Source organism: Tasmannia lanceolata, unplaced genomic scaffold (genome assembly GCF_043159265.1).
Source record: "Tasmannia lanceolata isolate RefF3 unplaced genomic scaffold, GAP_Taslan_0.1 ptg000015l, whole genome shotgun sequence".
In the NCBI taxonomy this organism is placed as follows: Eukaryota; Viridiplantae; Streptophyta; class Magnoliopsida; order Canellales; family Winteraceae; genus Tasmannia; species Tasmannia lanceolata.
The window spans coordinates 44,435,478-44,463,335 of NW_027518692.1; the positions used below are offsets into that span (position 1 = coordinate 44,435,478).

General features: G+C 39.1%; 2 protein-coding genes across 2 annotated transcripts; one reads left to right on the top strand and one right to left on the bottom strand.

Annotated features, from left to right (window-relative positions):
* Window positions 1–5,036: 5,036 nt before the first annotated feature.
* On the bottom strand, window positions 5,037–14,330 carry LOC143847487 (phosphorelay protein). The gene is made up of 4 exons (XM_077356332.1): window positions 13,734–14,330; window positions 8,690–8,799; window positions 8,294–8,398; window positions 5,037–5,959 (listed from the first exon to the last, which is right to left on the bottom strand). The coding sequence occupies exons 1-4, from the start codon at window positions 14,110–14,112 to the stop codon at window positions 5,201–5,203; spliced, it is 1,353 nt and encodes a 450-aa protein (XP_077212447.1). The 5' UTR covers window positions 14,113–14,330; the 3' UTR covers window positions 5,037–5,200.
* Window positions 14,331–20,434: 6,104 nt separating this feature from the next.
* LOC143845626 (zinc finger protein MAGPIE-like) lies at window positions 20,435–24,220 on the top strand. The gene is made up of 3 exons (XM_077354011.1): window positions 20,435–20,728; window positions 21,075–21,471; window positions 22,932–24,220. Exons 1-3 carry the CDS (start codon window positions 20,641–20,643, stop codon window positions 23,803–23,805), a joined length of 1,359 nt encoding a protein of 452 aa, XP_077210126.1. The 5' UTR covers window positions 20,435–20,640; the 3' UTR covers window positions 23,806–24,220.
* The last annotated feature ends 3,638 nt before the right edge of the window (window positions 24,221–27,858 follow it).

Below are 27,858 nucleotides of genomic sequence, written 5' to 3' on the forward strand. Positions count from 1 at the left end.
ATGAAAACTTAAAATTAAATAGAGAAGGGGCTGTATCTATCAAGATCAGAGGTTTCGATATCAGTATGATACTATTCTTTCTCTTCGTAGGGGACTGTGAAATGCACCTTGTTTTATGTTGATAAATTGAGAGTTTCTAATCTAATTTTCTTGCCTGATTGATACCTTTAACATTGTTGGTTAAGGCAAAGAAAAACGTTAACAGGGGGTGAATTTATCCCCATTCTCGCTGAAACTGTTGAAGTGGGCGGGCGGGAGGGGACCATTTACCATAAATAAAAAAAGCCATTGAGTCATTTCCCACGAATAAAAAAAGCAATTTTAATGTCCATCCATCCTTAAGTCTTGTTTGGTTGTCACTGACCGGAGAAAGGAGTGGAAATGACGTCATTTTTCATTTTTCAACCCACTAATCCGATTGGTTGTCAATACCATGAGAAAGAAGTAGAAAGAAATTTAAATGATGTTGCTTTTTAAATAAAAATTAAATGTAGAAGTAGGAATCTAGATTACTTTCCGTTTCGCGGAGACCTGGTTTATTAGAATGTGAAAGATATTATAATCAGCGGAAAAGGGAAAGTACACTCAAGAACCACTAATAATCAAGAGCGTCTAGCATCCTCTGACTCAACTTCCTAGCTCTCTAGAACTTTTGCAAATTCTTGTGGTTCTTTCTACTCACCACCTGCCATGATAAAAAGCTATTATATTAAAACTTGTTAGAAATTTTAAAAGATAAAATAGTTGAAAAAGTCAAAGATACCTTTTTCTTTTTGTTTAAAATTTGGAGGGAAGATTCAAATTAAAGTTTTCCTCTCTTGTTTTGAAAGTAAAAGATTTTCGTTTGAATGGGGACTTGAACCCAAGACCTAGGTGTGTGTGTTTGAAAAAAGGAGCTCTCATCTACAAGCAAAAACAAATAGTCCCACATTGCTTTGAAAGAAATTTTTTCTCATCCATATAAGATGAAGAGTTGGAGAAGCGGCTTTAGAATTTGTTAGATCCTAGGCTTTTAGAAGAGCACAAGCCCATGTTCAAAACACGCGCGCGCGCCGCCCTAGGCGGTGGCCGTGGCTTGAGGTCCAGGTTTGGGTACAATTAAAGTATCTTTTTAGTGCCCAAATCATATTTGTGACTGTTGGGAGAGAAACGTTTAAGTCACTAACTGTGGTAGTTAATCTCCTTCCAACGGTCACTTCCTCATCAATAAAAAGGAGAGAACAACACCGTTTGGAGACACATCTCTACCCACTAATTCTGATTTCTAAAGGCAAAATACATTCTTTTTTATTATCTTCTTCCTCCGTTCCTTCCGTGTCTGAGCACTATTCCAAGGTGGTTCTGGATGGACCAGTCAGCGAGTGCACGTGGACTGGAGCCTTTCTGGCTATTTTATCTTGGAGAGTCGGTTCGTGGATCCCGTTGCACCGTAGAGGCGAATACAATTCTTAAGGAGAGTGACCATGTGGCATGACTCAGCCTGTCTTCTTCAAATCTGATTTTCACAAGATTTTCAACAAAACAGATAAGTACTAATTTGTTTTTATTTTCTTACTGAAAATTTAAAACAGTACCCAATTTGGAGACCCAATAACCTTTTTCATCTCTGGATTTGATTAAGCCATAAATCAGACCTTATTGGACAATTATAATTTCAATAAAACTTCCAAGAAATCAATCCATATGCTATACCGACAGAGGAAGGAATAGAGACTCCTCCTCATAAAAGGAAGACAATCCAAAATACACAAAGGGTCCCAAAGAAGTTAAATAGAAAGTATCTTGGGCGGAGGAATGCCATCTACTCCAATTGATCCCAGTTGAGCAAGAGGATTGTGAAGAAGAGAATCCAGATCGAACTTGAGCCAAATGAATCATGGCAGGAAGTTCACTAGAAAGATTGACCAAGATGCTCTCAATGAGCCCACATATACCCCTTCCAAATTAACTGATTATGTAACTCAAGTGTAATGAGCACTTAGATCTCTTAGGCTTGGTGTTCGTCATTCATATGTTATGAGCCTTGGTTCTCCCTCTCTCATATGTTCCAAATTAGGGATGGTTTTTGTGCTACTATTGTATCATCTTTCTCTTTAATTATCAAATAAACCGGTAGTGGTCCCCGCCAAACCCCAGCTTACCCATAGAAAAACATTCCAAGAAGACACAAGTAATGTAGAATGATCAGTGCATGGCAACCATACGTCTATGACAAAAGGAAAATGATGTCATTTTACTTTCCTTCATAGAGAAATACTATTTTAGCGGTAACCAAATGAATGAGGGAGCAGATTGTGTTTGGGGTTCCATGCAAAAAAGCAAAGATCCCACTTCGGAAAAATGCAGGGAGTATGATGGGATTATGAGGGATTGGGTAGCCTCCCCTTAACGGCTAGCTTTTATGGGTGAGTTATACATGGGTCCCAACAAGTGGTATCAGAGCAAAGGCGTGGTAACCCCGGTGTGCCTCTGAGGACGAAAAAATTTCTCAAGGAAGATCTCGTAGTTCCCACGGCACCTGCATGGAGGGGTGAGATTGTCCGCGTTGCTTCCATGTGGAGGAGGAGATTGTCAGGGGTTCCACGCAAAAGCATAGATCCCACATAAAAAAGGTACGGAGATGTGGATAGGCTTATAAAGGCTTGGGCACCCTCACCTTAACGGCTAGCTTTTAAGGGTGAATTATACCTGGGTCCCAACAGATTGGATGGCCATTCTTTAATGCTCTGTTTGGTTGTTTATTTTTGAGAAAAATATGGGGGGATGATCTTCTCCTAATTTACCGAAGGTTGTTTGGTCGTCATTTTAGCAATTTTGGGATCTTTGACTACCGGGGTTGTCGGGAGCCGGTCGGGTGGTGTGGCTCCCTCTAAAGTCGCTCGCCAAACTTTACCAAAACAAAGAAATTTCAGGAGAAAATCTTGGGGAGATAGAGTTGAGAAGACATATGAGAGATCTCCAACAAATCTTAAAGCAACCAAACACCCTTCTCTACATCCTCTCCTAATCTCCCTGTTGACTGATCTTCTTTTGATCTGACTTCTTCTTCTCCTAATCTCCCACTCATCCACAAGCAACCAAACAGAGCATAAGCACTCATGTTCGTCGTTTGATGCCGTCCTGACTCTCTTTCTCTCTTCCTTTTTCATCTTTGCACTCCCCTCTATTTAAAACTTTTTCTAATTGATTGTATCAGCTAATCATTAAAAGTTTAAGCTAGAAACGATGAGTCCCAATATCCAACAAGAGAGTATAGATATCATCTCCCAATGCAGCATACGGTTGGTGCTCTAATAGTTTATATTTCTGGTGGTTGATTTTTATATAAAATATTAGAGAATATTTCTTGTGGGTGTCTTTCATTTATTATTTATCGTTTTTCTATCACGTACATTTAAGGAACCCGAAATATAGGATTACCAGTGGATTTTGACAATCGATTATAGGAGTCTAGTTCTAGGAAAAATCGGGCATTTGCTCCTCGGTTGTAGAGTGGAATTTTGACTGAAATCCATCTTACACATATTGCTGGGATGAATTGACATGAGCCCAAAATTAATTTTACCCTACAAACCAAAGGCTCATCTTTGCCAAGAGTCGATTTTGGACTCATAATAGAAAAAGAAACAGGGCCTTGGCAATTGGGACATAGAGAATGGTATTGCCCCCCTTAAATAAATAAATCAAATCAAACAGACAAATTTAATATGGGTGGAAGTGGCCAAATTCATGGCCCGACCTCTGGGAGAATGGCAAGAACGATAAAGTGGTAGCTCGTCAATAAGAAATGTGTAAGACAAAGTGCGTTGTCATTATCAAAATATTGTAGTGTGGATACCAGTCAATCAAATGTATACTCGTTTTATAATAAGATGTCATATCCTTGTAGCTAGGCACGAGATGGAAAGATTTTTGCTAGATGTAACAGCTTAAGTCACCCTATTGACATGGGCCTTTTCCACCCGAAGAAAGAAAATAAAAAAGAGATAGAATTTGAGAGATAGTACCAAAATATCATCAACTCTCTTCTCTGTCTTCTTTGCTCCCACACCCCACCGTGTTGACGAGATCAACGTGCATACATATATTCGAACCCTTGTCATATGCATCCATCTGTTTGCAAGAAAAGGTGGTCAAAGCAAGAGGATGCAACTTGGGTCGGGCCCAACCCTTGTCATATGCATCCATCTGTTTGCAAGAAAAGGTGGTCAAAGCAAGAGGATGCAACTTGGGTCGGGCCCAACCCCAACCCGACTCTTTTAATCTATTTCAGCTCGGGTTGGGTTGGCTTTCCCTTGTGTTAGGTTGGGAAAAGTCAACCCAATTTAATTCCGGGTTTGGGTTAGGGTTGAGGCCCAGAGCAACCCAACCCAACCCAAACCAATCACATCCCCCTAATTTTATCATGATTTCATTTTGACCAAAAACCTCACCCAACCCCAAAAGCAAGAGGGGTGCAACTTGGGTCAGGTTTGGTTCAGCTTTTGCTAAAAAAATGAATAGGAATCAATCCGAACCCAACCCAATTTTAAGGTAAAAGCTCAACTTGAATTCCCAAAATCGACCCAAGTTGCACCCCTAAATTCAATATCCATTCTTTGTATTTTTTTTCGTTTTTACCCCGGGCCAATCCGAATGAAACCCAACTAGATTTGAAAAATAGGATTAGGCAGGTTGGGTTAGGGTTGAGAAATTTAAAGGCAGGTTGAGACAAGGTTGAAACTTCAACCCGAGGTTAGGGTTAGCCTCAACCCGACCCAGCCTGGCCCGAGTTGCACCCCTACTTATATTCTATTTATATGTTGTAGCCTTGTAGGTAAGCATTTGTGCTCTTGCGCAGAACAAGCTTAGGTGGTTCCCTGAGTCAATTGCAACGGTTACCACACGAGATTACTACAAGTTGTAGATTTAATGAGAGCCTTTCTGCCCTTAGACATTTCAATCTCAAAGGTAAAACAGTAAAGGCCGACCACTCATTGCTCCAAACAGACTCAAGCGAGTCGAATCAGTGAGTCAATTTTCTTCCTCAACGCTACTTTCTTGGAAGACTGACTCGGGTGCAGTTCTAAGATGTGTAAATTTGTACAGCAGAGATCATAAGATCCAGTTGAATTGGGCTTCGAAGACATTCTCCAACTGAAAGCGATGAGAATGTAACAAAAATGAGCAAAAAATGCAAATACACAGAAAGCTAAGTTGCTCAAAGTGTATCTAGCCATGAATCAAAATCATCCAACACCTTTGAACCAGAACAAGAAGTAGAATTAGACGGAAAAGATCTTTCCTGTTCAGAGTACGCTGCAGGCTCTGTGTTGCTCACAGTTGATGTTTCGCCGAGCAGATCATCAATTGCATCGTCAAGAGTGGCATTCATGGATGCTTGTTTGGAGGTATCAAGGACTTGTTTTAAGGACTTTGCACCGATGTACACTGAAGAACCCTTTAAAATTTGCACATGAGAATTGTGTTGTGCAACTTGAAAACCAATACCGGGCTTTTCATCTGTACTTAAGGAATTGAGAAGTTTCGTTTCACCAAATGAGTCTAGAAGCATGTCAAGTTCGGCTTCCGCTGCTGCAGTCTCAAATCTTGATGTTTTCTCCTCCTTTGAATCACTACTAGGACTTGAACTGGTTTTTGCTAGACACTGAATTTCACTCCTATCAGTACCGTCAAATAGATTAGAACTGTTAGCTGGATCTTTCTTGGTGTCATGACGAGGTAGGCTCAGAGATGAATTTTCATCACTTGCTCTTGGCATGGCATAATTACCACAAGCTTGTGAACTATCACTGGTAGTAGCAGTGGAAGGCATTAAGTCATTCTTACTAGCCACATTCTTTTCCGCAACAGCTCCATGGAATTCTAATGGAGCTAAACCATGTTCAGCTTCTCTTGCATTCGATGTTTCTGAAGACACTTTTCCCCGACTGTTGTTTTCTATCGAAGCATCGGGGCACTGTTAATTAAGAATTCAGAATTCACAAATCTGACATATCCCCTCAAGAAATATATAAAATGTATGCATGACAAGCATGGCCAATAGAAATAATACTACTTAAGAATAAAGAAACAAATGTATTATAAAAGAATAACTCCAATCAGTATAAACTATGAAATTTATGCATCAACAAACTGCTGATACTGCTACAAAGCTGGTGGACATTGTTAACTTACCAACTTCTCCAAAAGCTTAAGCTGTTGGAGAAAGGCGTTATTTATCTTTTATACTTAACACTCCCCCGCACGTGTGGCCCACTTGGCAAACACGTGGCACATGTGGTCCCACTTTCGGCCGACCATCGCATGTGGATTTTTGCTATCCGGGGAATTTGAACTCGAACCTTTGGCTCTGATACCATGTTAACTTACCAACTTCTCCAAAAGCTTAAGCTGTTGGAGAAAGGCGTTATTTATCTTTTATAATTTAACAGACACCGGCATAATAAACTGAGGCAGCAGATGTATATATGCATCCAGCAAGAAGCTCAATCACAGCAAGGAAGACAAACTTTATGAACAGGAATCATAACCAAACATATACGGAATTGGCAGAATATACAGTCAAACCTTCCATCAACACTAGTACTGTTGATGTTAGGATCATGGATAAAGAGCTGAATTGCAAGAGGCTATTTGGTTGTCGGCATGATGCAAAATCTAATTTAGTAATGACCTGATTCATTAACCGATCAGAAGATAAAATCAACATGCAGTATGACAGAACTACCACCCACGGCACACAGGCACGAGTACATGGTAGCGTCCGAATAAGGCTATTTTTTTTTTTTTTGGAAAGTTAACAGAGTACATTCCATAACAAAGAGAGGTACAAGAGAGAGGACAAGCGATCCCCAGCAAATGCTCCGCCTACGCAGTTAGCAGGGAGCTAAAACCAGCTGACAGTCATGACACAAACCATCATGAAAAACAAAACAGATGATGGCAGGTACGAGTTAGGTTAATATGCCCAGAAAAACACAAAATTCAGGATGAAGGTACACAAAATTACGTAAGAGATAGAACATGCATCTATATGGTATTTCTTCTCGAAGTGGGTTTGTATCTATGATTTGGCCGACACTCCGAATTTATTGCCGACTCACGTGTCTTGCCGTGTCGGACACGACACGCGTGTCCACACGTGTCGACACTCCTTTGGACACTTTACTTGTATTGCTAGAAGTGTTAGACTTAATGTGGGTGTGTGGACATGTTTTTGTACCATGTCAAGTGTGACATTCTGTTTTTTTATTGAATATTATGTTTACCTCATTTAGACAACTCGTATCCATGTCAAAACTGGACACATGAATCCATATCCACAAATCATTATTACATATACTTTCTATTTTAGCCGTGTCCCCGTTTCTAAAGTTTGGGGGTTTGCCGTGTCCGACGCTCCGTGTCCGTGTCGACATGCGATACTTGTGTCCGTGTCCACAAATCATAGGTTTGTATGCATTGTTTCAATAAAAATTCTCCCTTACAAAATGATCCACTGTGTGGCCCAAGTACTTCAAAATGGTGTGCATCGTCCATACCTACACTAGTTCATCAAAAATAAAATACCAGATCCCCCAGGTGGATTTTTCTCTAGGGTGACACGATATAATATGGCATGTAGTGGAAAAACCGATATTTTAAAGTGTAAACCACTCATTCTAGTTTTTTTTGAAATGGTAACGATTTATTAATAAAACCAGAAGGAAGGGACAAGACGTCCCAGGTACAGAAAGAAACCCGCCAACCGGGGTCAAAAAGAAAATACATCTAATAATCCCTACTTTCGGCTACATTTATAATGGTAACCTCCTTGTCAACACCCTCCTTTGCTAGGGAGTCGGCCCAAACGTTGGCTGATCTCCTCCAGTGTTGAAGGGACGGGCGGATAATAGAAACTAGATCCCTGATTTGATCTAATTTTGATGCCAATCGCCAAGGTCCGCACGTTTTGTTTGACGCCCAAGCTATAGTATTGGAAGAATCGCCTTCATTGATAAGAGGGCCCGGATTGTGAGTCAAGTACCACTTTAATCCAAATAGGAGAGCCGAAACCTCGGCTTCGTTGGCGTCACACACCCCAGCCGGTCCCGAAAAAGACATAATAAGGTGTCCTAGAAAGTAGAGCAACCTAAAAAATATTGTACCTACCAAATTACCATAACAAAAAATAGACACACAATCAATTACGCCAGTATTTGCAAAAATGTTTTAAAATTTGAATAACACTATGAGGAGTTATAGGCAGCAAGATGCTAATCATACGCATCAAAATGAGAATTGGTCATACCAGGTCTGTAGGGAATAGATCTGATTCAATAAACAGCCTTTGTGAAACATCTACTTTTGCAAGTTCTGCTGCAAGAGCATGCAGATCCATGGAGAGAAATGGTGCCTGAATAGACCACACAAGAAAAAAAGAAAGAAAGAAATGATAAGATCACAAACAGGTAGTCCAATAATTTCATGACAAAACAGAAACCCACTTGCAGCAACTGTGTGAATTCCTGCAAATGACTTCAACAAGAGATAGCTTCAAACTTGAAAAATGTGAAAATTGCCAAGGTAAAAGAGAAATAAACGAAATTCAACGCTTCAACGCATGAGAACTGGCTTCATTAGGATATGATACAGGTAATAAGAGAAAAAATGACCAAGATATCAGATGAAAGCTAAAACAAATTACCTCATAATTCGATGTTACATTATCATCCACAATGAAATTATCATTTCCACACCATGACAAAAGGCTCTTTCCCCTGACAGAAATTATAGAGCTTACTCCCTGTATAAAGTCTAAAAAAATAAGAAAAAGTTAGGGCACCTAAAGCTTTGGGGGGTTCAAACATCTAAAAACAATTTATGTGTTATTTGAGTTCAATCTGATCTTCAGCAACGATTCTCATTTAATTTGAATGAAACCACGAGTTTCTTTACAGATTCATCAGAAAATTGCAGCACTGAGGATGCAATAATAGTTGAGGAAAAATGTACGACCCTGACACCAATATGATAATACCGGACTCTCTTGGAAAGAAAGTCATTATTAGCTAATCTAAAAGGCCGACAGAGATGAACTAGGGGAATTATAAAATCTACTGAATTGAACTTGTTACCTACAAGTAGTGCTAGCACCACAATTCAATCACATAAAATAAACAAACCACATCAGGCATGGGAAACAAATGGATCTCAACTCAACTCAACAAAGCCTTTGTCCCAAACTAGTTAGGGTCAGCATGGGAAACAAATGGATATGGAAGCAAAATAAGGCTTTACGACCTTTCATAACAGCAGGTGATATCGTCCGTCATAACAGCAGGTGATATCATTACCGTAGAAGGTACAAATCATATAAAATCAAATATTATAGCATATCTTGCCCATTCAAATGAATTGAAATCATTAAGAGTAAAAACATGGACCATCAATGTTTTTACCATATACAAAAAAAAAAAGGCTGCAGTGATGAATAGCTATATGCGTCAAACAAATATTCACACGTGCACATCAAATTGACTGTCATTGGGTTTAAGAGAATGTCAAAGTTCACTATATATCTCAAGCAATACCCTAGCTATAATCAATTTAGCGAATATCTCAAAATGAAAAAACCATAGGGTGCAACCAGATGTACGCCCAAATTGGAGTTTGGATACAACCACCATTAACTATGTAGAAGGTCCATTGCATGTAAAGTTGTAAACACTCCATACTCATGGTGCAATCTTCAATTTGGAAGGGAAAGAAAGTGTCGAAATAACATAGTAAGGTTGTGTTTGGTTTCCAACAAAATCACGATTTTGAATAATTTTTAAAATCATAAAATTTAAAATTAAATGTTTTTTCTATTTTACCTGTTTGGCTGGCCTTAACACTAGTTGCTAAAATTGTGATTCAAACCCTAAAACATTATTTGAAGTATTTTGGTCTGAACTCAACATTAGGTGTCAACAGATTTACTTCGGATCGGATCCATCTGTGTCTTGTTCACGATCCATTCAGATACCTTATCGGTAGGATCCTTTTTGGAGTGCTTTTCAGACCATACTTTCTAAGTTTGGATCATAATCCATTTTGAATTGGACCGTCCATCAGTGTCCTAGGTCCTAATAACATTATACATAGTTCAGACTAACACTATACATAGTTAGGGCTTAGGGTTAAGAGAGGGAAAACGGTAGAAAGTCGAGAGGGAAAGAGAGGAGAATCAACATTAGAACAAAAGGCAGATATATAAAATATTATTTGTCATTTTGAGTAGTTTTTAAACGTTACAAAATTACCGCTCATGAATCAAAATAAATAAACGAAAATATGAAGGGTATTTTCATATGTTGTCACCTTCCATTCCAGCAGCAGCAGCAGCAGTGGACACGCTCGGATCCAACTAATGTGCCCATGTCCTTTCTATTAATGTTCAGATCCTTTGGATGCATAGGACATAGACTCGGGAATCTCTACCTGATGGGCCGATCCAAACCCTGTTGTCATTGACACTCGTGTCAACGTACATAGACTCGAGAATCTCTAACATATGGGCGACTGTCAATATACACGCCAAAAAAAACACCTCATGAATATGTTCTTCCAGGGAATCTGACCCTCTAACCTGTCAAAGCACTGATGGACAAAAGAATCCTTATTAGAAGCCACCCTAAATAGATCAAGGAACGTATCCTTAAGCGTCACCTCTGAACATCATTCTGTCTCCTTTGTATACACTTAATCTGATACCTTAAAGGAATTTTGTTTGTGTCTCAAGATATCCCTCCGCACCGTTATACTTGTCGTCCGATATCCACTTGCACGGGCTGGCCCCATACTTGCGTTCTATCACACTGGTCCACAAAAAGTGACGCTCGTCACCAAATCTCCACAACCACTTACCAAGCAGAGCTTTTTAACACTTGTAAGTTGACAAATACCTAGCCCTCCAGTACTGTTCGGTCTGCATACCTCTCTACCCACTTGACAGTGGATTTTATTTTTCTCATCCGACCCTCCCACACGAAGTTTCTTTGGATTTGTTCAATGCGTGTAATCGCATTGATTGGGCACGTCAACAATGACAAGTAATATGGTCATATTGGCAAGGACTGGGGGTGCAACTCAGGTCGGGCTGTGACAGATGAGGCCAACCCGAACCCAACCCGAAACTCCAATTCCCCAACCCAACCCTGAAATCTCTATCCCGACCCGACTTCAAGAAGGACCTAGTCTACATTCAGAGGAGATGTTAAAGACTACTTTCATAGAGAGGAAAAGAGATCTTATCATTTGTTCTTCTGTTATGGAACCGGGATCAAAGATGAGATTAACATATCCAACAGGTCAGGAGCTATAAAAGTCTACAAGCTAACAAGAGCACAAAAGCGAGAGGAAAATAAAGAAGGGGATATGATAATCATTGATAAAAGAAGGTCAAAAAAGAGAAAACATTAAAGATAAACAAAAGTGATATGTAGAGATGGAAAAAGGCAGAGGAAAGAGAAGAGAGATGAGATCAAGAGAGAAATATCTACCGATTCCTTTCTTTCTCACGATTCCTCGTCTTCCTTTCTTTCCTCTTGCGGTAGCTTTAGGAAGGGCAGAAAAGCGGAGAGCCTTGACAAAATGCAAAGGTTAAGGTAAATGGGACATTTGCCGGATTTCTAGAGGGTAAGGATGATGGAGAATAGAGTGGAAGTTGCAAAACTGAAATACGATTTAGCGTGTTTAGGGAGAGATGAATTTCACATTTTAAGTATTATACATAAAATGTAAATAGAAAAATAATGATAAAAAAAATAGTCAGGTTTGATGCAGGCAAGGTTTTAAATTTTGGTTTCGGTGTCGGTTTCGGACGAAATCATGTAAAAAATAAAATAATCATTTGAGCAAAATTTTGGAATTTCGGCGAAATTCATGTAAATTTCATGTAAATTTCGATTCGGCCTTGCCTGAAATCGAAATATTTTGGCTGTTTCATTTCGTTTTGGCCGAGACCACGACAACTCAACTTTGGTTTTTTTTTTTTTTTCCTCAAACCGGACACGACCCGACTAAAACCAAACCCAACTTGAGTTTTTTTTCGGATTGAACCCGACCCAAGTTGCACCCCTAGCGAGGACTGCTTTAATGATAGTAATTCTGTCCCCAAGAGATACTAGGTTTCGTTTGCAAATAGACAATCTTTTGTCCAACGTCTTGACAATAGGGTGCAAGGTTCTCTATTTAGGTCTATCCACGCCGAGAGGGAGACCAAGTAAGTGTTGGGAAAGAGTTCACAGAGCATCCAAGTAGCCTAGCCTTCCTGTCTTGCTCACCATCTTCCAAATTTATGCCGAGGAGTTTGGACCATAGAAGCACGAAGTGGGTGCGCAGGTGCGGGAGCGGGAGAGGGGAAGCGTGGGGGTCCAAAAGAGTCTAAGTTTGGGAGCGTCGTGGGAGTGTTAATTTAATATTTTTATCACATGTCTTTCAAAATTCAAGTGCATAAAAATAGTAATTTTTCACTATCTTATCTAACTTTTTAAAATGTAAGTACATCAAAAGTAGTAATTTCTAACTGTCTTCATTTTCATGCCCTCTTTCCCCATGCCTTCTGAAGATTTGCCTTTGTGCTTTCTCTAATGAAGTACTTTGAATAGTTGGAGGAGTTTGATGCAAGTTAGTTGGAGAGGGGGTTACTAATGGAGTAACAGGAGCGGGTTGGGAGCTGTTTTTATCTCTTTGAGATCGCGCTCCCTGGAAGCTCATTCCTAAGGAGTGCCGAATCGAGGTTCTGAGTCGGGAGCAGCACCTCGATGGAAGATTCCTGCTTCTAAGGTTTGGACTATAGAGAATTAGTTCTTTGACCAGTTACAACCTTGGAGTTGGATCTTGGCCTAATTGAAGTTTTTAAGATTGGGCAGCAAGGGCCAGAGGTCTACATCGGACTCTCTCAGCAACTATGGGAAAGAGAAATAAAGAGAAGGGGTTACCTTGTCTCAAGCCACGGGAATATTTTAGGAGATCCATTAGTCAAAACTGAGAACCAAGTAGAAGAAACAACACTCATCATCCGCGCTTGCCATTTGGAAATAAACCCATCCGTCCCATAAGAGAATCCAGGCAGTCACATTCTACTGTCTTTTTTCTTTTTTTTCTTCTTTTGAAAGATACTCATTCTACTCTGTCGTAAGCCTTATCTATGTCTAATTTGCACACTACACCCTTTCCCATATCTAGGAGTAATAGTGTATCACCTCATTATCAATCAAGGCTCCATCCTGGATCTAAAGCCCCAATGATTGTTGGAGACGACTTTATGTATCACCTTTTTTAAATCTGTCAGCTAAACCGATTGTTGGAGATGACTTTATGCATGACCATTTGTCCACTAAACCTCTTCACTAGAACCTTTTATAAACACCCTGCCAGGATGATTGGTCCGAATTCTGATAATTTATCCTCCCCTATAACCTTGGGTAAAATCACAGATTTTAAAGTTACTGCATATGCCTTATGCAATTTTTAAAAACTTACAGTTTTATATAATTTTACATCAAAAAATAGACAATCACTTCAAGACAGACTAACAGAGCAACATAGCCACAAACGTTGTCGGACTAAAATAAGTCACATACATTATTAAGAATACATCAGCATCTAGGGTTTCAATCAATAATTGCAAGAAACAGAAGAAGAAGAAAAAGCACTAGATTTGAGCTGATTACTGAATTGAGAAGCATGACACGAGATCATACCGGGTAAAACGTCGTCGAACGATGCGAAGCTCTCTGAATTAGGGTTAGGGTTAGAGCGAGAGTAAGACTCAGTCTGGGCCTGAGAAATGAGGTATGAGAAATCGGCCCCTTTGCTTTTGGGTGCAACCACATCATCGGACCGCCTAGATCGATCTTTATCGACGGTGGAGGAGGAATCTCCAGCATCGGAATCGAATTTATCCTCGTAGCGATCCCAATTGGAAGGGAGAGGTTGAGACAAACTGCGGGTTTTGTCGCTGTTTGGCTTCGAGGGTTTCTTTACGTTCCCACCGGTAGCGGGTGGTGCTGCTACCGATGGCTTTATAGCATGGTGAGAATGATGGGATCTCTTGGATTTCGCAGACATTTTCGGATCCATCGGAGTTAGATAGAGATACTCTCTCTCTCTCTCTCTCTTCGTGTTTTTTAGGTTTCAGAGAAGGAAGACGCCTTTGGGAAAAAAAACGAGACCCCGAGACCCATACGACCCGACGACCCTAACGATCCCATCCAATTTAAAACCATCCCTTTTCCGGGATTCAATTTAGCCCGACCCAACCGGAACCTCTTTTCCCAACTCGAATCCGATCCGATCCGGCCCGACCTGAGTTTTTAAGCTTACTAAAAGAAAAAGGGAAATGTTATCAGCACTATTGTATTTTGATGAGGGCACTCCTCACTTTATTAAAAGTACGGTATGGCCCGCACCATAGGATGATCCAAACCGTCCATTAGATGGGCCACGGCATAAATAGGTTGTGCCCCAAACCTCATTTCCGTAGGTTGATCCTAACACTCCGATCTGAATGTTAGAGGGTTGATCCTAACCCTCTATAGATCGGAGGGTTAAGATCAACCTATGAAAATAATTTTTTATGGCACAACCTATTTAGACTGTGGCTCATCTAATGGATGGTTTGGATCATCCTATGGTGCGGGCGTGCGGGCCAAAGCGTATTTTGAATAAAGTGAGGAGTGCCCTCATCAAAATACAATAGTGCTGATAACATTTCCCAAGAAAAATTGATAAAAAATGTCGGGTTCTCACTCGAGTTGGGTTGCCCGAGCCCTCAACCCGAAACCGACCTGAACTCAGCCCGGATTGGGAAAACTTGACCCAAACTCAGCCCTCAACCCCAACCCGACCAACCTTTTTTTTTTTCCAGATTGAACCCGACCCAAGTTTCACCCCTAATTTAGGAGACTGCTCACTGGAATGGACCTAGATTTAGACATCAAATGTGCAAGGGTGTTAACTGACCAAGACATGGGAAGTAGGAAATCCAACCAATAAGAGATTTGAATGGTTCGTGACTAAGAGATAGGTGGATCCGATCCAAAGTGGATCCATTGACACCCCCTTAATATGGGATCTGAGAAATAGTACGATTAAGATCCGAGCAGATTGTGGCTTGAACATAGATGGATCCAATCCTTCCAGCCCATTGTCACCCTACACAAAGCTCCAACTAGAGAAAGAATGGGGATGTTATATGTTTGCGTTGTAGGACCAGCCACTATTGATTATCTTAACCATTAATTTGTAGCTCCCCATTCTAGATGCCTTCGATTTATCGAGATTTTTAACTTTTTAAAGCCATCTATTTTACACCAAATATGCCAGAGGGTTAGGATCATCTTATGGAGAAGATTTTTTTCGAGACACTGATCTATTTACAGTGGGGACCAAGAAATTAATGCTTTAGATCTTCCAAAGAGGTGGGCCCTACTATACTTGCTTTTTGCGCCTGTATTATTTCTAGCCACCATATAGGGGTTCAAGAGAACAAGAGAGATGAAGCAAGTAGAGTAGAAAATTGGAAAGAAACACCCCGAAGAGACACTAAATTGTGTCCGTGTGTCATTCTAATACAGTGAGGCGGGCCGATTACAACATAGTGTCCACCACCTTTGACTGATCTGAACCGTCCATTTGATGGGCCTTGCTTTTGTCACATTATGGACGAATTCTCATGCCAATCATGCATTCCGAACTTCCAATAACATGTACCTCCTTTTTTCCAGGGCCACCCCCTCTTGTGTATCTTATGACTTCTCTTTTTACACTACATGAGGTGGCCCAGTGACGTGGACCGGTTTCCTGGTCAAAGCCCTGGGGTTTCATTTCCCATTATTATTATTATTATTTGATGGGTAAGCTGGGGTTAGGATCAGATGATTGGTGTCATCTTTGGGCCGTGAGAGATCCAAAGCAAGGCATATCAAAATAGACGGTTAAGATTAATCAAAGGTGGGGCCCACTATAACATGCATAGTGGGTTTACGTCTCCTAATGTGGCCAATAACACAATTTTAAAGATTATGTTAGGGCAAAATGCATGGTTCATTTTTAGTTTTATTTGTGATTAGTTGAGGGAGGGAGGATCAGTTTTTGTGAAGTGTAGAATCTAGTCGGAGCTGCTTTACCTTTTTTTTCCAACCAAAAGAGAATCTTTATCCCAGGTGACAATGCACGTACGAACACAACCATTGGCTTGTTTGGTTGCACACTAAAATTTTCTTCTTTTTTATCTCAGATTTGATGCATGTTAGGCTAAAAAAATGATGGGTTAATGAGGTTTTCTGATTAGTTTACTCCATGAATCTTTGAAAATTGAATAGCACTCTAGACCAATACATTATTTAAACACAATATAAAACGTTGGACGAAATCATAAGTGAAAGTTCTATAGCCATTATGCACTTTCCTTCTCCTATATGCAAATACAATAATGGCATGTTAGTTTATGTTAAAAGTTGTATAATTTCAATAGCCATGCACTAATAGGCGTGTGTTCGATCATATGGTGGCAATAATTGCATGGTCAACTAATTCAACAGGATGTTGATGTCCTCTATCAGCAGTGCACTATGCAAGAACAATGTCGATCTTTTCCAAGAGGGTTGAATAAGTAACAGGTACCCCTATGTACTGGGTAATTGAGTGGGTATGTATTAGCTTATTATATTGCTCCGTTTCAAAGTAAATATATCAAATGATAGCTATCCAAAAGTTTCAAAAGCTAGAGATGGTTGAGGATGTTGCAATGTTGTTGGGACCGCGTAGCTATCCTAAAGTTTCAAAAGCTAGAGATGGTTGAGGATGTTGCAATGTTGTTGGGACCGGGTGTAGAACTCACCTTTAAAATCTAGCCGTTAAGGGGAGGGTACCCAAATCCTTATAAGCCCTTCACATCGATCAATTGTTTTTTTCCCCGATGTGGGACCTTTGCTTTCACATGAAACTCCAACAAATGTTAGAATTCGGTTCGCAAGAGCTTTCCTGGCTTCATGCAACATTCATCCAAGATTATTGATAAAGAAACAAGATAGTCATTAGAACATTATTCCCACTAATGTTGGAGAAAACCAACAAAAACGTGTGGTTTGTCATTAATTACTACAGAGCGTGGAACAAGTCATTTGTTCTTCAAGTTTTATTTTCGTTTATAACCTACTTTTTAGATATCAAATCCCTTTTATTTGGCTTGATTTTGGCATCATTGGAAAGGTTTTACTTTGGAACATAATTCCATGGAAAATGACTTAACCAACCACTGAAAACTAATTTTTCATGAAAAGAACATTCCAAGATAAATTTTCCTTGTATCCAAATAACTATTAAGTATTTAACTTGGTTAAAATACACTCGGAACTCAAATAATTAATATTTATGCTGACCACATTTTTTATAAGATATTAAAGAGTTTCAATTATCATATATGTGTAGTTGTCCAATCCTTCACCACCACCCCTGTCTTCATTTGCCCGATGGACACCACCCGCCTGTCTACGTTTGTCATTGGTGGTGCAGCCACTACCATACCAGAGCTCATGGGTACTGCGACCATTGTGGTTCTGTGACCATCACATACAATATGCACTTTGAACATCATTATTGTTCACTTGTGTGTACTTCAAACAATGTTTCCTAAGGAAGCACTAACTTATATTGTATATCACTGGATTTTTGTATTAAGTATTAACTAGAAATAAGAGAGAGAGGAATAATACATGTTCTTGGTCTTCGCAATAAGTTATAAGAGAGAGGAATGCTAAACTCGGGGGCGCCCTTGCAAAGATGGGATGAAAGGGCACACCCATTGGCTGCACACTTTTACATATTATAAATGCATTTTGGTGATGTGCAACCAATGTGGGCAGCCTTTCATACCGTTTTTTAAAGGGCACCCTTGAGTTTAGCATACCTCTATAAGAGATTATAAATTTGTGAAATATTAATTATTGGAACCCCCAACTATATTAGGGAGAATAAAATTGGAAGAAAAAAAATAGGGCAGTGGTATTCCCCTCCTAATGGATATTTTCTCTCCTTTAACAGAAAACGTTAGCTTTTAATCCTTTTGAAGTTAACGGTGGCTACTCCACCCCTTTTGTATATCCTAACGATATCTGTTTAGGGGGGGGAGAGGAGAGGGAATTATCACTGCCCAAAAAATATGTAAAACTGAGGTTGAATTTGGTAGCTTTTTATCTAGCTTTTATTATCTTTGAAAATAAGATTATTTTAGTCTAAAAAATGCCTCAACTAGTTTAATCTTTATCTCTCTGCTTTTTCTTTACTTGAGGGGTGCCATGCAACTTTTCGGGTCACACGTTGTTCCCACCCAAAAAAAATACAAAAAGGAATAAAGAGACACCCCTCCAAGAAATGCTTTACATTTTGAGTTCCTTAGGAAGGAAACTTGATCTTGAGTTCGACTTGTTCTTCCCTATTTGGAATTCGAAAATGCTTTTGGGGTCTTTTTTGGGCTATCAGAGAACCACATAAAATAACAGTCTCCTCCCATTCACAAGTGGGTGGCAACAAACAAGCAAAGAATCAAACATACCCTTCTTGACAAGGCTCTGCTTTTCCCAACCCCCTCTCCAAAAAAACTCCCCCTCCCCTTTTATAAAGATTTATACCAGCAGTCCTAAGTGATTCATTTTAAACAGAGTGATTAATGCAGTAATGGCTGATTTTTAGGCAGAGTGATTTTGGGGTTCTGGGAAGGAATCTGATATATGTGTGAGAAAATCTCGAAATAGGAGTTTGGGTTTTCTCTAGGGAGTTGGCGAGAATATTCTTGTGCCACCATAGGACATTAGCAAAACTACAAAAACCCAAGATTTTTAAAGATCAAAAAGCAAAGGAGGCATAAAATATCATTAGATTATCATTAAAACGATGAAGAAAGGTCAGCCCAGAAACAGACACTGTGCTCTTACATCCAAAAATTCACTGTCTTTTGCCAATTTTTTAAGTTTTTCCCCATTCTTTACTATTTTCTCCTTCTTTTCCTCATTTTAACAGTGGCAGCAGGGAATCCTAAATCCACATAATATTCGTAAAATCTCATAGTCATGTCCATAAAATAAGCAACTCTCGCGAAACTTTGCGACCCTGGTTTAGATCTGGTCAATGGGGGTGACGTGGCATTCTCAGAAAATTTTATTCTGTTTGCTTCGGAATTTTGTAGCCTCCATGCTCGAACACATGCATGGAGCTTAGAGAGGAATTAAAGATCACATAATCCTCTTTATTTATTTTTATCATTCGTGATTGGCCCAACGCACCTGTGGTCAGCATCTTTTTGGACTATTCGATCTGGTGGGCCCGATGATAAGGATGCCATTACTTAATAATTGCACATCAAATGATCCTAACCATCCAATTGGTGCCTTCCAAATGGACGATTAATAAATTTTGAGCAATGATATTTGCAGAGTAAAGTCCGTGGATCATTCCAAGATGAATGGTCCGGATCATATTGAGCTCCACGGGTGACTATCTCCTAAATTTATACCTAGATTCAGACTGTTGCTACAAGGAGGATCCTTGTGCAAGCTTTTTATCAGAACATTTTTTCTACGGAAGATGAATTTTCTAGTGTTTTGTAAACTCAGTTTTATGGAAAAGTTTTTCCCTATTTTCAAGAAAAATTGTGTAAACTTGCTGGACCTTGGATTTTTTTCACTGTAAGCAAACCTTTGTGATGGGATTATTCTGCCAAGTGACAAATACATGTGCAGTAAAATTTTAGTATCCATTAGGAGTAGATACCGAGGGCACGTGGCAGCCACGAAAAAATATTCCATGGAATAATAGTGGGGCCAGTTGTGAGAGATGGGCGGAAAGAGAGAGACTAGATAGCGTGGGAGTGAGGGAAGCATGAAAATCCACACACACAATCAAGCCCGTGAATATTTCATTAAATCAATTTTCATGGTTGCCAAACATGCCCCAAGACTTCGTTGTATTGGTAGATGCAGCCCATTATTTATTTAATGTTTTTATTGGATAAGAAGTATACAGTTCATTGGGAATTGTAACAGCCAATGAAAAGAGCTTAAAAACATAGACATCCTGAGTCTATAGAAATAAGGGGGTGTGAATATCATTTCACATAATCTATTTTGTGAAGATAGAGACGGGGCTATGTACATGCATTACTAGGCCCTCCCAACATTTATAATATCTCCATCTATAATAAAAGTGATTAAGAAAAACAAAAAGCAACAAATTATGGGATAATCATTCCAAATAGAAAAGGCATAGAGACTCGCTTTCTTACGACCTCATCATATGAGTCATCATGCACCTTTCTCCACCCCGCCCTCAACACTCCCCAACTTTTACTTTTCACCCTCCCATAAAATATTACTATCTTAATTATTCACAACAAAAGCAGGTCAGAGAGAGTGAGAGAGAGAGGTTCAATCATCCAACCATCTATTTCTAAGCGTGAGCTTTTGCACACCAGACCAGACCAAACCAAAAACCTACCTACCATCATCCTTTGTTTCTTTTGATTTCATCTTCATCTTCTAGTTACTGTTTTTTCTTCTTTCAGTTTCTTCTACAACAAAAAAATCCAAGAAAAAAGCTGTGATATTAGAGGAGATGGCAGCAAAAGCTTTCTCTCTAAACCCATGTGTTGATTCCAATCCTCCTTTGATAAAGAAGAAGAGAAATCTCCCAGGGACTCCAGGCAAAAATTAGAAACCCTTTCTCTTCTCCTTTAATCTTTTTCTTTCTTCTCCAAATCAAATAGAATTATCCCTTCTTCTTTTTTTGAAATGGCAAAATAGAATTATCCCTTTATTATTTGCTTTTTAATGTTACTTTAAATGGGTACATACATATGTCTTAGAGCTACCTTCACATCATATATTGCATCATTTGGAACCTATTGTTCTTGTCTCTAAGATTAGTTCGAAGAATTTGGATTGCCTGAGATCCTTTGTTCCCCCTTTCTTGTCTCTGGGAATAGGGGTGGTGCTTTGTGCTCTTGATTGTAATATATTTTTTTTAATACTGACATCTGGGTTTTACAGATCCTGACGCGGAGGTGATTGCCTTGTCTCCAAAGACTCTGATGGCCACCAACAGATTTTTGTGTGAGATATGTGGAAAGGGTTTTCAGAGAGACCAAAATTTGCAACTTCACAGACGTGGGCATAATCTTCCATGGAAGCTGAAGCAGAGGAGTAGCAAAGATCCTAAAAAGCGTGTTTATGTGTGCCCCGAAAAGACTTGTGTTCACCACAACCCTGCGAGGGCTCTCGGAGATCTTACAGGCATAAAGAAGCATTTCTGTAGAAAGCATGGAGAGAAGAAGTGGAAGTGTGAGAAGTGCTGCAAGAGGTATGCAGTGCAATCAGATTGGAAGGCGCATTCCAAAACTTGTGGCACTAGAGAGTACAGATGTGATTGTGGGACTCTATTCTCAAGGTAATTTACACCCTATTCACTTTTTAGATACTGAAATTTTACCACATGAAGATGGAAAAAATCCACGAATAGTCAAGCACACAAGAACGAAAGCAATGGAGATAAAGGAAGTGATGTTTATGAGTAATAGTTTTTGTTTCTGACCAGATGACCTCTCTCTCTCTCTCTCTCTCTCTCTCTCTCTCTCTCTCTCTCTCTCTCTCTCTAACATACAACATCCATGAATTCATTTTTTTTTTTTTTGAAATGGGAATCGATGCGATGTAGGGCTGAATCCCAGTGGATGATGGCAGCAAGGCTTTCTACCACTGACAATACCATGTCGCGTATTTAGGTCGTTACTTACATGAATTCACAGTTAGAGAAAGAAAGGAAACAAGAGAAGAAAATGTGGAAAGATGAATATAGTTGATTTTCATTCCTTCCAATTTTAGGGTACCCTTTGGATGCCACAAAAATAGGTTCTTATTATAGAACAAAATTATTTTAAGTCAATCTTATTTGCAAATTGGAAACTTTGGTCTTTTGGAAGTTATTAACTATGCAAAACTATTTTAATCATTATTTGCAAATAGCCATATTTAACTTCAAAACCATATGCATGTACCATTATAGGCAAATATAACTTTTAGAGGTATGCAAAGAGGACTTTAGTCTTAAAAATGTAGCATATATTATGTATTGGAACTCTTCTTCATTGTTTTTTTTTTTTTAACATTGTTGGCTAAGTAATCACAGAGAAGTTAAGTAGGAAATTACAAGGGTTTAACATGATGTATATCTAAATCCAATTGAGTATTTCCCAGTAGGTTAGAATATTATTAGCAAAATTTAAGGACCTCTTTGCATACCTCTCAACAAATATTTGCATTTGATCTTATGAGCAAATGGTTTGAACTTAAATATGATTATTTGCAACTTGCAAGTAAATGTGTTAATAGTTTAATAAATGATATAGTTAATGGCTTACGAAGAGGACTAAATGTCCCATTTGCAGATAAGATTAAATTAAAAATAGTTTCATTTGCAAATACTGACCCATTTTGGTGGCATCTTGATAGGCTTTAAAATTCCTGCCTTGTCTTCTTCAATGGCATATTGAGCTTGACATTCCATGCAACAACTGCCCAAGGAGGAATTTTCCGAACTATATATAGGTTTTTATAAACATGTGAAACCTTCCAAGAGTACATTCATCTACGTTTTGGATGTATTAGATGATTGGACCTTTTTTTGTTCATAAAAGCCAGCGCCAGCGATAACCAACCCCCCCCCCCCCGCGGGGTCTCTTACATTTTTTTTTATTGTAAAATTGTATTTTGGCAGTAGTGTCTCTATAATTTCTCTTCTTAGTATTATTGTTCCATTTTCGTTTGGTACTACCTAGTAATCTGTTTATCCTTTATCATTTTTCTCAAAACGTAACACATTAGACCTTTCTGTGTTTGTTCTATAAACAGGAGAGATAGCTTCATGACTCATAGAGCCTTCTGCGATGCCTTAGCAGAAGAAACTGCTCGAATTTCTACGACATCAACCATCACCAATGCAGCGGCTCTCGGAAATGCCAATTATCATTTCATAGGCGGTTCGATGAAGCCAAACATGATGCAACAATTCTCTTCAAATTTTAAGCCTATCTCAATCAACAATGAGGCGATTGATCAAACAAGAGCTGGGCTCTCCTTATGGATGGGGCAAGGATCCCAAGGTAGTGATACCATGAACAATAATCTCTCAAATATGCACCAAATTGGGTCTACGAATTCCCAAACATTGTACACAGATCCATTTTCTTTGTGTTCGAATCCCCAGCAGACTGATTATCAACTGAATTGGGCGTATGGGAGCAAGCTTTCATCTTCAAACACTGGAGAATTTACAAGCACCTCCTTGCCAATATCCACCATTAAGGATGTTGGTAGCCCTCACCTTGTGAGTGCTCCTTCCTTATATAGCTCCCAACACAACCATCATTCCCATCTCTCTTCGACCGACATGTCGGCGACTGCCTTGTTGCAGAAAGCCGCCCAAATAGGCGCATCTTCCACAGATCCATCTTTCCTTGGGAACTTTGGGATGAAGTTCAACAATACTAATCTTCAAGGTGGAAACAAGTACAATGGGCAGATGGGTCCAAACCCAATAGCCCCTGATTTCAGGACCAATATAGAGAACACCCTGAATGATTTCTCAACATCAAACCAGTCTCAGATGCAAACATCAAAGCTCCCTATGTCTCAAAAGGATGATAAAGAAGGACTAACCAGGGATTTCTTAGGCGTTGGTGTCCAAACCCTCTGCTCATTATCATCCATTCATGGATTGATTTGAATAGTCGGAGCTCCTGAATAACATTCGTCCCAATGGAAAGCAAAGCTGGTAGTAATAAAGTTTCCCTTGGTGGGTATGGAGACATTATATTATTTCGAAACTTTGCAGAGGAAAGAAGTGGGGCAAGTGCTTGTTGGGTGCTAAAAGATGTGTTAAAAGAAATCTAAAGTTTTTAACAGCAGTTGTAAGGAGATCCATGCATATTCTCGTGGACCCTAAAAGCTACCCTTTTTAAATGAAATGATGGGTGGGAGGCAAGGGGAACCTTTTTTCAACTCTATTATTGCATTGTTCCATCTCTATCATGTCTGTGATCTTTTCATACAAGATCTGATTGTTTTGGGTGGGAAAAAGCTGGATTTCAAGTTTTCCTAGCTAATCACTCATCAAATTGATTTCTACCCGTTCTTTGATCCAGACTGCTCATCTGGTGGGCCCGGCCATGGATGGGCCATGATCCATTTGTCTGGTACATTGGACGATCCTAGCCATCTGATTGGTACCTTAATTTCCACCCATCTCTTTACTTTAAGTTTTTGCACTAGCTTACGACTCATTGGTAACTTGTATGATTGGTGGATACATCGGGATTTGCTAGGGACCATCACAGAAGGCATTTTGAGGACCGGCTGTTGCATGAGAGAGCAGCCACCTCAGATGAATTAAAAGAATAAGACGAAATCTGTTGAAAAGTGAGCCTATGTGGCTGCTCTCTCATGCAACAGGCCTGTCTGCAAAATGCCTTCTGCAATGGTCCAAGCAAATCCCATATTTCTATATGTACACTTGGGCCATGTTTGGATTATTAGAAAAATATATCTGATGGATTCTTGGAAACATTTTTTCTTTCTATGATTTAGAGGGAAATGATATGATTATTGTTAATTTAGAGGGATATTATCATAGAATGAAAGTTCCTCTAGTATAAATTTCAGTACTATTCTTCATTTTGTAGAAATTCAATTACATTGTTCAGATGACATAATTTTTCTAAAAATTGAGTAGTGTTGTGGCTAATAATCTCATTGAAAAAATAGTTAATTTAGTGGATTTAATGAAAATTATATATTAAATTTATATTTTTGAAAAGGGGAGTGATAAATCGACTTCCCATGTGTCTTTCTCTCTCCTCTAGGTTAGAGAGAGATAGACACATGGGGAGTCAATTTATCTATTTGGGGAGTCGATTTATCAATGCCCTTTTGAAAATTATGTACAACCTAATGGGGGGCCAATTGTTAAAAGATTAGGGAGGGCTACTAGACGTGAAGAACACAATCCTATTTTCATTGAGTGGTCAAAATGCTTGGCAAAGACAACCATTTTAATGATATGACAAAAATAATCTTGACAAGTTAATTTTTAAGAGAATGGGAAGTCATTTTCAGGTGGCAGGCCCCGTTCGACAGGAAATAATATAACGGCAAACAAAAAACATCAAACCGACCATGGTTACAGCAAAAACTTTAAAATATTTTAATTCATACAGGGTAAAAAAGAAGAAGAATTAACGTGGGAGTTGTGTACAACTACAAATATGAGTTTTCGCAAAGTCTTTGTCCCAAATCAGTTGGAAGAAACTCCAAGATTTCGCAAAGAGAATATGAAAGAAAAATAATCGTGGTGCAGGAAAGTCGAGCACGTTTTGGAGGAAACTCACAGAAACTTTTCATTCAATGTTCGATTCTGAAAAATTCCCCATAGTTCTGCCGTCCTTCTCTTTTACAATTCATCAGATTCTATTTTAGCCAACACAATAAACAAAGAAGAATAATTTAGAAGCTATCCTATAACACTAGAGGAAGTCTAAACTAAGGGAGCCCTTGCAAAAAAGAGGTGAAAGGGACAGGAGAGCCCTTTCACCTCTTTTTTGCAAGGGCTCTCTTCAGTCTAGAATTCCTCATAAAACTAAGACAATAATTTAGAAGCTATCCTATGACACCAAAACAATAATTAAGAAGTTATCCAATAATACAAAAACACCGAATCGTTTTCTAAACCTGACAAAACTAATATAGATTGTTTATGATGACACCAAGGCTAATAATAACATCCTCTAGAAAATGGTAACAATTCTAGCAATAGAAAGCACTACCGATGGCCCTTTGGAAAGAAATCAACTAATTGTATCTAAGAAATCAACTTGGATCTAAATACCGGTCCTAATAAGCACGAATCATCTATGCAGCATGCTAATAATGTAAACTAAGCATTAGTTGTGGGCCCTCTTGGGATGGTCCATCCACACCGTGTAGGCCTCGCCAATCAGATCATACGGCATCAAGAATGGGTGGGCTTGAGTATGTGGAAATGAAGAATGAATATTTCTCTTTTCCATGTCCCTACTCTACGTTTTCTAACACGTCATATGTCTCGTCTTGATGGAATGCTTGAAAATGGCCTTATTTTTACTTTATTTTGAATAAAACAGAGTTGGAAGTCATTTTGCTCTACAACAACCAAAAAAACAAAATAAAATAAAATGCCACATTTTACTAGAGCCATTGAAATGGGCACCGGCTGTGGGCCTGCCGGTTTGGCCCATTCCATTTGGGCCTGAATGGTCCTCACTGACATCAAGAGCAACAAGCCCACCCTCGACAAAATGCTAAAACAGAAAGCGCTTCTCACCCCTATGAGGAGAGACTGACGTGTATTTTCTGAGGAAGGAATCAGATCAAATGCAACTCTTTCAGGTAGGTTCTCTCTTCTTCTTGTGTTAAGGGTTTTGTGGATTACTTGAATTGGCCGTGATTTGAAATATGGAGAGCATGTAGTTGTGGGTATTGACGGTATTGAATCAGTACGTGTATTTGTTTCTGAATTCTCATATCATGTCTCAGATCTGAACAACTTCAGAAAATGTTAGCTGCTCTGTTTTGCTTCTCACATCATATTTGTTTCTGAATTAGGCTGTCAGTACTCTATTAGAACCAAAATTGAATATGACTGAAAATGCCCCTGAGGGGAGGGATGTCTCATGTCTCGGTTCAGTTGTAGAAGGGAGCTAGAGTGCCTTTGGAAAAAGGGAATGGAGTACCATTTACAACTTGATAGATGTTGTAAATGTACAATGATGATTGCCCGAGGCCCATTGCTGCCTACCATAGTATGGTTTGATGATGAATGCTGCTCCTTAAGGGAATAGGATTGAAGTGATCCATTCATGGTTGCTCACTGAACATGGATCCAATTAGGGGAATGATAGTGGTCAGTGGTAGACCGATTTTTCGCTACGACTTCAGGGTTTTAAGCTCTGTTGAGGGGCTGATTAGTGCCTTTGGTTTTAGATATATACCGTAGTACTTTAGAACTGTCGATGTTATTTTGGGAAATCAAAAGCTTATTGAGCAAACTCAAATGCTAATATACGACGCCACTATATGACTATAGATAATATATGCATTATTGTGTGGCTCCAAACAATATATTACCAGGCACTGTTCTTATTTATTCTCCTTTCCTTTATGTAAATATTTACTTATTGCTGCCTGTGTGTGTTTCTCCCTTGTGTCCTGAGGACGTAGTTGGTAGGGGTGGTTATTCGGTTTAAACCGAACCCAATAGACCGAAATTTGGTAACCGAAATAATTTCGGTTACCAAATTTCGGTAACCGAACCCGACCCGAAATTATCCGAAACCGAACCGAATAACCGAATTGTGGGAGAAAAAGAGGGGAAAAATCAAAATCTCGGTTTGGATCGAAGGGCTAGGATCATCCGATCGAAATGATTTTTTGAGCACAACCTAATTAAGTTGTGATCAATCAAATGGACGGTTTTGATCATCCTACAGAGTGCACATATAGCACTTTTTTTGGAAAAATATGGTTTTCATCCATAATTTCGGTTATTTCGGTTAACCAAATTTTTTTTTATAAGAAAACCGAAACCGAATAACCGAATTTTCAAAAAAAAAAAAAACCGAAACCTAACCGAAAAGAAAAACACCGAACTGAACCGAACAGTTCGATTCGGTTCAGTTCGGTTATTCGGTTTTAATCGAATAATGCTCACCCCTAGTAGTTGGTATTATGATCAAGAAATGGCATA